Raw genomic sequence first — 13522 nt, forward strand, 5'->3', positions numbered from 1 at the left:
GCCTGGGGGTTCTCGGGCGACCCGCCCCCTGCGCCCACCCGGCGGGCAGGTTCTCGGGGTCGTCCCAGATGCTGGGCTTCAGAGGCCACGGCGCCCGGAAGCCTGCAGGAAGGGAGGCGGTTACCGGGGAGGGGACTGGCGGACACCAGCAGCATCTCTCGGGGCTCTGGGGGGCGCGAAGGATCCCAGTAACGGCCTCGTCCAGGTCCCTCCTGTCTCAATGCGGCCCTGCGCCTGGTCCTTTACGACGGAGGCGCATGTTGGGGCAGACTCCACAGTCCCGGACTCCAGCGACCCCCTCACCCTCCTCTATCTGCCTCTGCCTCCCTTGAGGCTGGGAGGCCCAGGCCTGTTTGTGGGGTGTGAGAGATGTTGGGGGCCCTCGGAGATCCCCAGATCTCAGTCCCCACAGTGGGTGTGCCTGGTTTCTGTGGAGGTAAGGAGCTCACCAAGAATCCCCCAAATCCGCCCACTGACAAAGTCTATGCTTCAGATTGGTGTGGGGTCTCTCTGGCCTGGCCAGAACCCCACTTCCAGCCCACAGAATCCAGGCACTGGACACTCATCCCACAGGCCAGGGATGCTGCTTGCCTCAGGCTCCGCCCTGGTTTGTAGACTCTGCAGCGACAGAAGGGAGTCTAGCCACTCATCCTCTGTCCTCCTCCGGGAGACCAGAGGCCTCTGCTGCATCCAGGATCAGCTCCGACTCCTGGAATGCAAACACAGGCCTGCTTGACTGCCCCCCTCATAGCTGCGCTTCCCTGCCATCCAACACAGAGGGATGCACCGGGCCCCAGACATGATTCGAAGGGCCTCTGTGCAAAATAGAAATGCTTGTTTGAGCTGGGTGCAGTGGCTCACGCCTGTAAACCCAGCACTTTGGGAGGCAGAGGTGAGAGGATTGTGGGCAACTTGGCAAGACCTCATCTCTACAGTAAATCAAAAAATTAGTTGGGCATGGTGGCGTGCGCCTGTAGTTCCAGCTACTTGGAAGGCGGAGGCTGAAGGATCACCTGAGCCCAGCAGATTGAGGCTGCAGTGACCATGAGCATGCCATTGCACTCCAGCCTGGGTGAAAGAGTGAGACACTGACTCAAAAAAAAAGAAAAGAAAAAAAAAGAAATGCTTGTTCATAAATCTTGACAATTTCCAGATGGTGACAACAGCATTACACAGAGCCAAGCCCTGTGCCAGTTGGGTTATCTACTGGGGCTCCAGACTCTGTCCCCCAAGGCTGTGCTGCCCTCACCTGCAAGCCCGGAGGAGGTGGGTGACTGCATGGGCTCCTGACCCTGTCCCACCAGTTGCCACAAATCCCACCCAAAGTGGGTGTCCACTTCCTGGAAGGAGACTGAGTGGCAGGGTAAGAGTGGGAATCTGAAAGGGATGAGCCTGACTTGTGCCCAGGCTGCAGCCACTCACTATGTGGCCCCAGCTGAGGAGTAGCTTTCCTCCCTGGGCCTCAATCGAGGGCATGGGAGCAACCTGCTCAGCGCCTGACATCAACAAGGCTCAGCAAACCCTGTGATGTGGTCATGAGATCGTCCAGGGTTCATGTCAGAGGAGGCAACATAGTGACACCTGTCAGTGCCAATCGGGAATGTTGGAAGAGGTGTGCCAGGCCACACAAAACTGGGAAGAGACTGGGAGTCAAGCCCATGTCACAAAACCTCGCTTGGGCTCACTTTCTGCTGCCCCTCCCTAGCAGCTGGGCAGGACCAAGAGACAATGGAGGGAGGGAGTTGGTGGGGGGGGGGCGCGAAGAGAAGGATTGAGGTGCTAGATTCTTCCTACTTTCTGGCTGGTTATATGTGGATGCAGTGTTTGACTGAATTCTTGGTTTTTATTTCTTACAAAATGCTGTTTTTGATTGTAAAACACCCATTTAATTTTAAACAGTCACTGGAGGATCCATCACCTGCAGGAGCAGAGGTGGGACTCCCTGTTGCTCCTCCTCCCTGGCCAGGGACCACTGGCAGTATCTACACCTCCCCGCCTCACCTGCTCAGATCTAGACTGTAATGGGAGTGGGGGGAGGGAGTTTCATGGAGAGAAGAGTGGGTGGCCTGTATGTGTAGAAACAGGGGCGTTCTTTGTCTCTCTTTCTCACACACACACACACACACACACACACACACACACACACACACACACTCCAAAGCCAGGGCTGCTATGGAGAGGCATCTGGGGAACTGTGACATGCTTGGGCAGGCGTGAAACCCAGACTCTCCCAGGGCCCTATCTGTTCTCCAAACACAAAAACCTCCCCACAGTCCCTGCGAGCCACTGGCCACAGATCTGGATGCTGATCATTCCAGGAGTCAGACCCAGTTTGTCATCTCAGGGATGAGAGGTGGGGGAGGCTGGGGGCAGGGAGGGAGATGCACGTGAGAGATGCAAACTAAGCAATCAAGAAAAAATGAGAAGAAGGGAGACGAAATGTGAATGTAGGCTGCCTACTGATGCTGAGGAATTATGTTAATGGTTTTAGTTGAGACAATGGTGCTGGGTAATTTTGGGGGAAAAAAAGTAAAGAGCGGAGTCAAGATGGTGGAGTAGGCGATACTAGCCTCAATCCCCCACACAAAGTCAAACACACAGCTGTTCACAAACCAAAGGGGCCCAGAAGGTCAAGTGCCCATTAAAGATCTACAGCAACACAGTGGAGCAAAAATGAGACACTATCCACCTAGAGAGGCTCACTGGTGAGATGGGCATGCTGAGACGCCAGGAGACCACTGAGACCAGAGAAACAAAGTGGAGGCCATGCGGTGGGAACCACCAGGGACTCCAGTGATCTACTCCACAGAAGACACCGGCCTCACTCATCACTAAGGTAACCAGCAGTCATTCCTGCCAGGGCTTCAGGGAGCTAAAGCTACAGCAGGGTCTCAGGGAGCTCTAGGACCTTAGGGCACTACCCCACAGGGTAACTTTTTGGTCAACAGCAACCACTTCTAATGTGGTAGTCCCATAAGACGATAATGGCTGTCTTCTGCCACCATTTGAAATCCATACAACAAGCTGCTGCCGTGGCCAACTGCATACCAGGACCCCTGTGACAATTCTGCCACTAAGGAGGACCTGAACGAGAACCCAGGCAATGGAGAGGAATTCACAGAGGAATCTAAGATCAGCATGAGCAAGGATGGTGGTACAATGTCTATGGGGTCTTGAGCTGGGGTGCAAGCAAAAAGATGTGAACGAATATCTGCCCCAATCTCGGGAAGTGAAAACAGATGCCGTCACTGGAAGATCAAGAGGATTTGTTTTTGTGCTTTTCTAAAATGCTGCTAGTGTTGACAAGGTGCTTGGAACTAAGAGAACACAACTGGGTGGCAAATTGATGTACCTCAAAAGGGCCAAAGCTTTAAAAGAGCAAGTACTGCCCCTGCAACAGTTTTTTGTGGGTTGACTGAGCCCAGATAACCTCTGAAGAACAAATTGAAGACTATTTTGATGCTGGGTGTGATGATTCATGCCTGTAATCCTAGCACTTTGTAAAGCTGAGATGGAAGGATTGCTTGAGCGCAAGAGTTTGAAACCAGCCTAGGCAACATAGTGGGACCTCGTCTCTACAAAAAATAAAATTATTTTATGCATGGTGGTGGGAGGCAAAGGTAGGAGGGGAGGGTCACCTGAGCCCAGGAGGTCGAGGTTGCCTTGAGCTGTAATCAAACCACTGACTCCTCTCTTAGATGACAGAATGAGACCCTGACATTAAAAAATATATATATATATTTGAGAGATTGAAAATATTGAAATCCCCATGAATATGAAAACAAATAAAAGAAGGAGATTTTGTTTTATCTCATATTTATACAAAAAGCTGATAAAGAAGTTGTTAGAGGCCAGACACAGTGACTCATGCCTATAATCCCAGCACTCTGAAAAGCCAAGGTGAGAGGATTGCCTGAGACCACGGGTTCCAGACCAACCTAGGCAACTTGGCCAGACCTCATCTCTACAATAAAAAATTAGCCAGGCATGGTGGTGTGTGCCTGTAGTTCCAGCTACTTGGAAGACTGAGGTGGAAGGATCGCCCGAGTTCAGCAGGTGAGGCTGCGGTGGCTATGAGTACCACTGCACTCCAACCTGAGCAACAGAGTAAGACTCCAACTCAAAAAAAAAAAAGAAAGAAAAAGGAAAAGAAGAGAAATTGTTGGAAAACAGATAACATCAAATTGGATCTGAGAAGTGTGAAATCAAAGTTGTATAACACCAAGAGGTCTATGGGCAACAACAGCAATCACAAAAAATTGAGGAAAAGGATGCAGCTCATGGACAGGGTGGTAGCCAAGGTCAGGGTCAAAACCAGAGCAGAGTCAAGGATTTAAAAACTATTGTGATTTATGAAAGATATGGAAGTTGCATTGATGCCCATGGGGTGATCAAAACTGCAGTGGGGAAGGTGGTTATGATGATGCTGTACAACTATGGGAACTCTGGATATGGACAGGACAAGACTATGGAAGTACCTGAGAGGAGGGGTGGTGGTCCTCCACAGACAGTTAACAGCTGGACTAGAGGAAGAGGACACACTGGAGAAGCCAGGGGAGGTGCTAACGTAGCCCATCTTGCAGGACGACCTGAAGATTGGTTTCCTGTTGACCTTGATAAATCTGTAAAAGACTATAGTTAGTGTACAAGACACAACTGTGTTCAGCCACAATTTGTTTTTTCTTGTTTTGGTTTTTTTTTTTTTTTTTGTATGCAAGAAATGATTTTTATTTTTTTTTTAGTTGGAATCTCATTCTGTTGCCCAGACTGGAGTGCAGTGGCAGGCTCCCAGCCACCGCAGCCTCGACATGCTGGGCTCTGGCGATCTTTCCACCTCAGCCTTCCAAGTAGCTGGAACTACAGGCGCGCGCTACCATGCCCGGCTAATTTTTGATTTATTGTAGAGATGAGGTCTTGCCAAGTTGTCCAGGTGGGTCTCGAACCCGTGTGCTCAGGCAATCCACTCACCTCAGCCTCCCAAAGCGCGGGATTACAGGCTGAGCCACCGAGCCCGGCTAAGAAATGCTTTTTAAATCAAGAAACTTTTTTTTTTTTTGAGTTGGAGTCTCACTCTGTCGCTCAGACTGGAGTGCAGTGGCCGCTTCCGGCCACCGCAGCCTCAACCTGTTGGGTTCCGGCGATCCTTCCGCCTCAGCCTTCCAAGTAACTGGAATTACAGGCATGCGCTACCACGCCCGGCTGATTTATTTATTTATTGTAGAGATGAGATCTCGCTGCCCAGGCGGGTCTCGAACCCACAGGCTCAGGCAATCCACTCACCTCAGCCTCCCAAAGGCGCGGGATTACAGGCTGAGCCACCGAGCCTAGCTAGTCAAGAAACTTTTACACTCTTTTTTTGAGTTGGGGGTCTTGATACAGAGACCCGATATTGTTTGTCCATATTGCCATAGCCCCTAGAGGAGGGCATGGCAAATACTCCTGCACTCCTGAGAGTTAACAAAAGGTGCGCTTTCCCTTATCTTCTATGCACTCCCAGTAAGTAATTTCAAAGAACACTTAACTTCCCAGCAGACTGTCCCCAATTAACTGACAGATGTAAATCCCCGTTTACTCCCTTTGCTTTCTTTCTTTTGAGTTGGAGTCTCACTCTGTCAGTCAGACTGGAGTGCAGTGGCATACGCAGGGCCACTCCAGCGTCAACCTGCTGGGCTCAGGCGATCCTTCTGCCTAAGCCTTCCAGGTAGCCGGAACTACAGGTGCACGCTACCACACCCGGCAAATTTTTTGACTTATTGTAGAGATGAGGTCAGGGGCTCTGCCTGCTCCCTTTTTTTAATAGTCACAGGTTTGTATGATTTTTGCATATAACAACATGTAACAATGTATGATGTCTTAGGCCTTGCTAACTTCCTTTAATCTATGACAAGCTTAATTAACGCTTCTGCTGGGTGTTCCGGATAAAAAACTGTGAGATACCTCTGGTAACTGACGCCAGGATATGTGGACCATAACATGTCATTACTGACAAAATGTGGCTGTAACTTATACAATGCTCTGCTAGTCACATAGTTCATGTATCAGTACCAACTACCCTGAACTTATAAAAGTGAACTGTAAAGCTTGAAGGGTGAGTAGAACCATTTTAAAGAGGCCAAAAGCCCACTCTGCTCCCTGGATTCAAATTCAGAAATAAAACTCATTCTACCAGTTCCCCGCCCCTTCGATTTATTGGTATCAAGGGAGAGTGTTACTTAGACTGTAACAGTCTCACTAGGTATCCCAAGCTGGAGTGTAATGGCAGGATCACAGCTCACCACAGCCTCAATCTCTTGGGCTCAGGTGATCCCACCTCAGCCTTCTGAGTAGCTGGGACTACAGATATGCACCACCACGCCTGGCTACTTTTAAAATTTTTGTTGAGATGGGTCTCGGTACGTCGCCCAGGCTGGTCTCGAACTCCTGACCTCAAGCAACCATGAGCCACCGCACCCAACCTAAAGGTCTTATTTTAAATGCACTGTGCTCCATTTTGTTTTCCTCAAATGCCAATGTTTTGTTTTGTTTGTTTGTTTTTAAGACAGTCTTTTTTTTTTTTTACTTTATTAAAATACTGTTTATTTCACATGTATATTTTTGTCTCCCCACCATTTCCATGTCTGACCACCACTACTACTATGCCCTATCATAACATTCCATACATACTTAAAACCAAGCAAAGGGTGGAGTTCCATCTTTAAAAACTAAACAGGCATTTTGGACAACACATTCTTGGCAATGGAACCTGGACAACATTTATCAAACACGGTATCTCACTCTGCATTATAAAATGGACAGCCAGATAGTAACTGTTACAGAAATGAAATAAGACAGAAAACTTTTAACAAACTGTTTAAACTATTTTCTTAAAGAGATTTCCTCCACTGCTAGAGATCTTGAATAGCCTCCTGGTCAGTCATCCGAAAGCAATTCTTCACATAATTGATGAACTTGGCTTCCACCTTGGGAAGAGAAGCACCTTTTTCTATACTTGCTTGCATTTTTGCCTTAATGTCTTCTACAGAGCTAGGTCCTTTTGGTGTTTTAGGAGTTTTTTCCTGTTTTTTGATGGATTCTTGACCTTTTGATCTTGGTGTTGATGGTTTTGAGTCTTTTCCATTCTGGTTTGATTTCTGTGCATTTTTGGCTGGAGTATCTCGTACAGATTTCTTCACTGGAGCTTTTTCTTCAGTTTCCTCATCATCAAAATCATCATCATCATCTTCATCATCATCATCATCTTCTTCATCAGCAGCAAGCTTTATTTTTTTCTGAGGAACCTTGCTACCACCTCCAGGAGTAGATCTCTTTCCAGATATACTTAAGAGTTTTACATCCTCATCCTCTTCATCTTCTGACTCTGCATCTTCTTCCACAACTACTAAGTGCTATCCACTAATATGCACAGGCCCTGAACCACACTTCAACCGTAAGACCACGGGTGGTGTTATTTCAAAGCCCCCAAGGGAAACTGTTGGCTTGCACAGACATTTTCAAAGTTGCCAGTGTTACTTTTATTGGGCTGCCTTCATAATTCATTGCCTCTACTTCAACAATGTGCAATTCATCCTTTGCACCGGCCCCTAAACTGACCGTTCTTAAAGATAACTGGTACTCATTTTCATCATTATCCACCTTAAAGTGATAATCTTTGTCGGCCTTTAGTTCACAACCAAAAAGATAGTTCTGGGGCCTCAGGGGGCTCATGTCCATGTCCATCGAATCTTCCATGGGGTGGTGGCGCACACTTAGGTGGGAGAGAAGGGGGACGGAGGCAAACGACTACTGCTCCAAAGAACAGCCGCGCAGGATGGAATCACACCAGGCAAGACAGTCTTATTCTGCCCTCAGGCTGATTAGTGCAGCGACATGATCAATCAAAGCTCACTGCAGCCTCCAACTCCTGGAAAGGCCAGGGGTCACATGGTGATGCATGTGCTAAGCATCTCTCCGGGTCTGGGCATCAGGGATTTCCAATGGGCCCTGCGGGGCAGGCTTTTCCTCACAGTTCAGCAGCATGTGGGCGGCTTTTGCACATCCACATCGCCTCAGTGTAGGCCTCTGTGAAAGCACGATTCCACTCCAGCACATTGGTGGCACTGTCACTCAGGGTCATCTCCTAGCGACGCTCATGACTCTGGGCGCCCACAGCATGAGGGGATTCATGCAGCTTATCACCTTTCATCTTGTGGATCAGCTCAAGAGCAGGGCTCACCTCTTCCAGGGTTTCCTTGTTGGTGGCTGAGTGGCGCCCTGTGACCCAGGAGCAGTGGTCCCAGTGCTGTGGCTGGTGCAGGGTGCCGGCATGGAGCCGCAATCCAACACCTGGGGGGGGCAGTGTCAGTGGCTGATGGTTCCACGTCATGGGACACACCAGCAGAGACCACTTCCCCCCCACCCCCCCACCGGGGCCCTCTCTGTTCCTACGGGCAGGAGGTGCGGGGACAAACAGGCGGGCAGCAGCCACAGCCACCAGTCCTTGCAGCCAGAGCTGGTGGTGCCTGAGCTGTGACTGGGGGACAGTGCACAGGCTCTTGGACACTCAATTGGCGGCGTTGACCCACACGCACCCACCAGCGTCCTCTTTCCTCTTTAAGGTTAATCCAGCTGATGTGTTTTCGCTGTATCCTTTGCTGTGTTACAACGTGATGTGGATTTGTGTTTATACACATTTTACTTCTATGATTTCATGTTAAGCCTCAAATAAATGCTTCTTTATGTTTAAAAAAAAAGATGATGGAGCTGAAAAACGTTCCTACCACCTAATGATGTCATGGTTGTCCTTCGGTTGTGCTGCTGGGGTGTTAGTAGCGATGCTGGTATACACATCTCCCGCACTGCCAATCGTAGAGAAGTCTGGCACATACAGTCATCTACAGTGCAGCAGATCCTTGAATGACGCCATTTCACTCAGCATCGTTTTGTTAGAACGTTGATAAGGTAAAAAATTCAATTCCTGACCAGGGCTGCTGACTGTGGAGTTGGCACATTCTCGCTATGTCTGCATGGGTTTTCTCCCACATCCCAAAGATGTATTAGTCAAACTGGTGAGTCTACGTGGTCCCAGTGTGAGTGGTCCTGAGATGGGATGGTGCCCTGGCCACGTCTCGCCCCAAGCTGCGGGAGGACAGGTTCCAGCCATCCGCAACCCTGAACTGAATAAGTGGGCTGGAAAATGAATGAATTAGTACAGATTTCTGGAAGATAAAAATTCATGGTTGGATGCAGTGGCTCATGCCTTTAATCTCAGTGCTTTGAGACGATAAAGCAAAAGAATCGCTTGAGACCAGGATTTCCAAGAGCAGCCTGGGCAACACAGAGACTCTGTCTCTACAAAAAAATAAATAAAAGGAGAAAAAATAAGCCGGGCTCGGTGGCTCAGCCTGTAATCCCGCGCCTTTGGGAGGCTGAGGTGAGTGGATTGCCTGAGCCCGCAGATTCGAGACCCGCCTGGGAAGCTAGACCTCATCTCTACAATAAATCAAAAAATCAGCTGGGCGTGGTAGCGCATGCCTGTAATTCCGGCTACTTGGAAGGCTGAGGTGGAAGGATCGCCGGAGCCCAGCAGGTCGAGGCTGCGGTGGCCGGGAGCGGCCACTGCACTCCAGTCTGGGCGACCGAGAGAGACTCCAACTCAAAAAAAAAAAAAAAGGAGAAAAAATAGCTGGGTGCGGTGGCCTATGCCTGTAGTCCCAGCCTGGGAAAGCTGAGGCGGGAGATCGCTTGAGGCTAGGAGTTCAAGGATGCAGTGAGCTATGATCGCACCACTGCCTTTCAGCCTGGGTGACAGAGTGAGATCCCAACTCTTTTAAAAAAATCACAAAATATACAGTAATCCTACAAATGCACAACAGTAAGACTCAGTACCAAAGTGCTTGGCAAGACTGACATGTGTATATATATAATTTTGTGTGTGTGTGCGTGAGTAGGAATTGCTCTCTGTCGTCCAGGCTGGAGTGCGGTGGCACACTCACAGCCACCCCAGCGTGGACCTGCTGGGCTCCCATGATCTTTCCACCTCAGCCTTCCAAGTCACTGGAACTATAGGAGCGCGCTACCACACCTGGCTAATTTTTGATTTATTGTAGAGAGGAGGTCTCGCTAAGTTGTTCAGACTGGTCTCGAACCTGTAGGCTCAGGCAATCCTCTCACCTCGGCCTCCCAAAGTGCTGGGATGACAGACTGAGCCACTGAGCCCGGCTGCTATGTATATTATACCACCTACCACCACTACGACGGCTGCCACTCATCAGCTCACTAAACATTGTGTAATTACCTTTCTTGTCTTTATTAATGTTTCTCAAATGTATGTCTACCTCGCCTTTATATCAATGTTTAATATTGGCAGTATTTTGAGTCTTTTTTAATACCTGTTATAAGCAGAATAATAGATATGCCTTTTGCCTGTACCTATTAACCTACGGTAAAATTGGTTTATACATTATTTTGTTTAAAGTCACAGTTTCCAGGCCTATCAACTATATTAAGTGAGGAATTGCGGTACTTGATAATGATAATAAGTGATGAGTTACTGCATGTATTTAGTATACTATACTTTTAATTGCTATTATTTCCTTTTCTTTTCTGGAGTCAGAATCTCACTCTGTCATCCAGGATGGAGTGCAGGGGCACAATCACGGCTCACTGTAGCCTTGTCTTTATGGGATCAAGTGGTCCTTCTGCCTCAACTTCCTGAGTAGCTGGGACTACACGTGCGCACAACCACACCTGGCTATTTTTTTTTTCTTTTGGTAGAGACGAGGTTTCAATATGTTGCCTATGCTGGTCTCGAACTCGTGGTCTCAAGCAATCCTGCCTTGGCCTCCCAAAATGCTGGGATTACAGGCATAAGCCACCATGCCTGGCCTATTATTTCTTCTTAAAAATAGAGAACGGAGTCTCCCTCTTTCACCTAGGCTGGAGTGCAGTGGCACTATCATAGCTCACTGCAGCCTAGAACTTCTGGGTAGCTGGAACTATAGGTGCACTTGACCACACCTGGTTACTATTATTTATTTTTAGTTTTCCTTGTGTTCAAATTTACTTTTTGTTCCACCAAAGTAAGTGCAAGCATGACATAGCAGCAAAACTTCAGAAACCAATAATAAGTATGCCTACATGCACTACCCCGTCACCTTTTGAACTCAAAGCTTCATGTGCTTTCTTAAGTTGTAAACATCAGCCATGAGCAGAAGGGGTACAGTTTCTTCTTGTCTGTCCTCTTACAAAACACACAATTTTTTTAGAGACTGTGTTGCTAAATTGCCGAGAACGATCTCAAACTCCTGGCCTCAAGCGACCCTCTCATCTCAACCTTGAGTAGGTGGGACTACACCAGGCCTGCCTGGCCCAAACCACTTTATTTACACCGCCCTCCCCCCAAACATGCCCCATAGCAGTTAGGAAACTCATTAAGAAACAGCTTGAGACTCATCAGTGTTAAAGCTATAAAATGCCTATCCATTGATGTTATTGTTTTTTAAAAAAGGTTTTATCCTTCTTCCCCTCCTTTGAACAAAGCTTTTGTTTCTGCTGCCCCTCGAATGGGATGTTTCATTGAGATGATAATGTATCATTTGTTTATTCCTTTTTTTAATTTTTATTTTTGAGTTGAAGTCTCACTCTGTCGCCCAGACTGGAGTGCAGTGGCACGCTCCCGGCTACCGCAACCTTGACCTGCTGGGCTCTGGCGATCCTTCTGCCTCAGCCTTCCAAGCAGCTGGAACTACAAGCACGTGCTACCACACCTGGCTAATTTTTTAATTTATTGTAGAGATGAGGTCTTGCCAAGTTGCCCAGGCTAGTCTCAAACCCGTGGGCTCAGGCAATCCACTCACCTCGGCCTCCCAAAGCGTGGGATTACAGGCTGAGCCACCGAGCCCAGCCTGTTTATTCCTTTTAAAATGACATAGTGTTAGGTCGCTGTGACTCATGCCTGTAATCCCAGCACTTTGGGAGGCCAAGGCAAGAGGATTGTTTGAGCCCATGGATTCGATACCAGCCTAGGCAACGTGGCAAGACCTCTTCTCTACAATAAATCAAAAAAAATTTGCTGGGCGTGGTGACATGTGCCTGTAGTTCCAGCTACTTGGAAGGCTGAGGTGGAAGGACCGCCTGAGCCTAGCAAGTCAAGGCTGCAGTGGCAGTGAGCATGCCCCTGCATTCCAACCTGGGCGACAAAGTAAGACTCTGACTCAAAATAATAATAATAATGGTAATGATAATGATAATAATAATAATAATAATAACATAGTGAGTTTCTCAAAATAATTGCCACCTCGTCGCTCATTAGACAAGATGTACCGGAATCCTGGTTGTTGCCTGGGCTGTGTCTCAGAACCTCCTTTGTTGTGATGATGCCAAGAAGTCTCCCACTCTGAGTGACCAAGCACAGCCTCGGTTCCCAGGAGATGTCCACCACTGCCTCCATGGGGTGTTGGAACTGTGAAGGGCCCAGGTTCAGGGGTGCGCTGCATCTTTGGGGGGCAAGCTATGCCTGGCAGTGGGGGAGGGGGCATTCATCTGCAAGGTGCCTAATGGAGTGGCTCGCGAAGCCCTCCTGCCTCTGCCCAGTATTCTTTATTCAAGAAGCTGTTCCTCTGGACAAATCTGATGACTTGCTCAGTTTCCTGAGACCACATGGAAGCTGTTGTGGTCAGTGTCCCTGAGGATCAACTCCACGTCCTTGACCGTCATGCTGTCCTGGGAGGGAACGACAGTAGCTCCCCCTGCTGGCCTACTGGTGCTGCTGGCCAGTGTGAGGTAGTGAACTTGTCCTTCACCTTGAGAAATGGGTTCCCATTGATGTGGATGTGGGCCTCGTAACTGCCTTCCTCTCTTTCCCAAGGGCATTGGTCACCCGCCTGCTGGTCACCGCTGCCATCAGGGGCAGGATGTACTGCAGACCCCATTCATTCAAACATGCTGATGACCAAGGACACCGTCACCCCGGAAACTCCACCTCGACTGCCACAGCTCACCCCCACCATGTAAAGTGTTGGTGCGACTTGTCGTGGTGAGAGTATGCCAGCTGCTCGTACAGTCCCCTGTGCTGCCCGGCTTCACTACCATGGCCGTGTTGGAGACGAAGAGGCCACAGGGGATTTTGCAGAGCTGCACCAGAACCAGCTGCCACATAGCTGTGTAAACCCAACCCCATGGCCAGTCTGGAATGTCAAGCATAGGAGGGTCGTGTTGGGGTCCTTGATGTAGCCACAGAGCTGGGAGGACTCACGGACTTGTAGTCATAGAATGGCTTGGAAATGAGCTCTGTTACTTGTGGAACTAGGGTAGGCAATGATGGCGGTGACCATGATAACTGCCAGCACTGAGCACTTTCCCAGCCTGGGGTCTTGCGCCTCCTGGACAAGGCCATGTGGCAGGTGAAGAGGCTCTACAAGCCCCTAAAGACCTCAAGGAGGATGAAGGAGAAGAGTTTAACCCATACCAGGGTATATGATATTCCACATAAACAAACAAGGCAGCTAGTCTCAAAAGCAGGTGGATGGTAGCGTGAAGGCTACCA

The 13522-nt window shown here is 48.9% G+C and overlaps 1 protein-coding gene and 1 pseudogene across 2 annotated transcripts in view; both read right to left on the minus strand.

Moving 5' to 3' along the window:
• Positions 1 to 13522, minus strand: part of LOC103266035 — a gene marked incomplete at its 5' end in the record, with an annotated part of 52309 nt that overhangs the window by 23246 nt on the left and 15541 nt on the right. The window contains 10 exon segments of the mRNA XM_021715108.1: positions 39 to 102; positions 543 to 654; positions 656 to 709; positions 7591 to 7744; positions 8004 to 8116; positions 8213 to 8322; positions 8404 to 8509; positions 12738 to 12895; positions 12978 to 13136; positions 13274 to 13358. Coding sequence (XP_021570783.1) covers positions 39 to 102; positions 543 to 654; positions 656 to 709; positions 7591 to 7744; positions 8004 to 8116; positions 8213 to 8322; positions 8404 to 8509; positions 12738 to 12895; positions 12978 to 13136; positions 13274 to 13358 — 1115 coding nt within the window.
• LOC103266010 lies at positions 6545 to 8218 on the minus strand (annotated as a pseudogene). Its single transcript, XR_002482257.1, has one exon. The product of XR_002482257.1 is annotated as a nucleophosmin pseudogene (transcript).

This window comes from Carlito syrichta, unplaced genomic scaffold (genome assembly GCF_000164805.1).
Source record: "Carlito syrichta isolate Samal-C Ts95f unplaced genomic scaffold, Tarsius_syrichta-2.0.1 Scaffold99351, whole genome shotgun sequence".
NCBI lineage: Eukaryota > Metazoa > Chordata > Mammalia > Primates > Tarsiidae > Carlito > Carlito syrichta.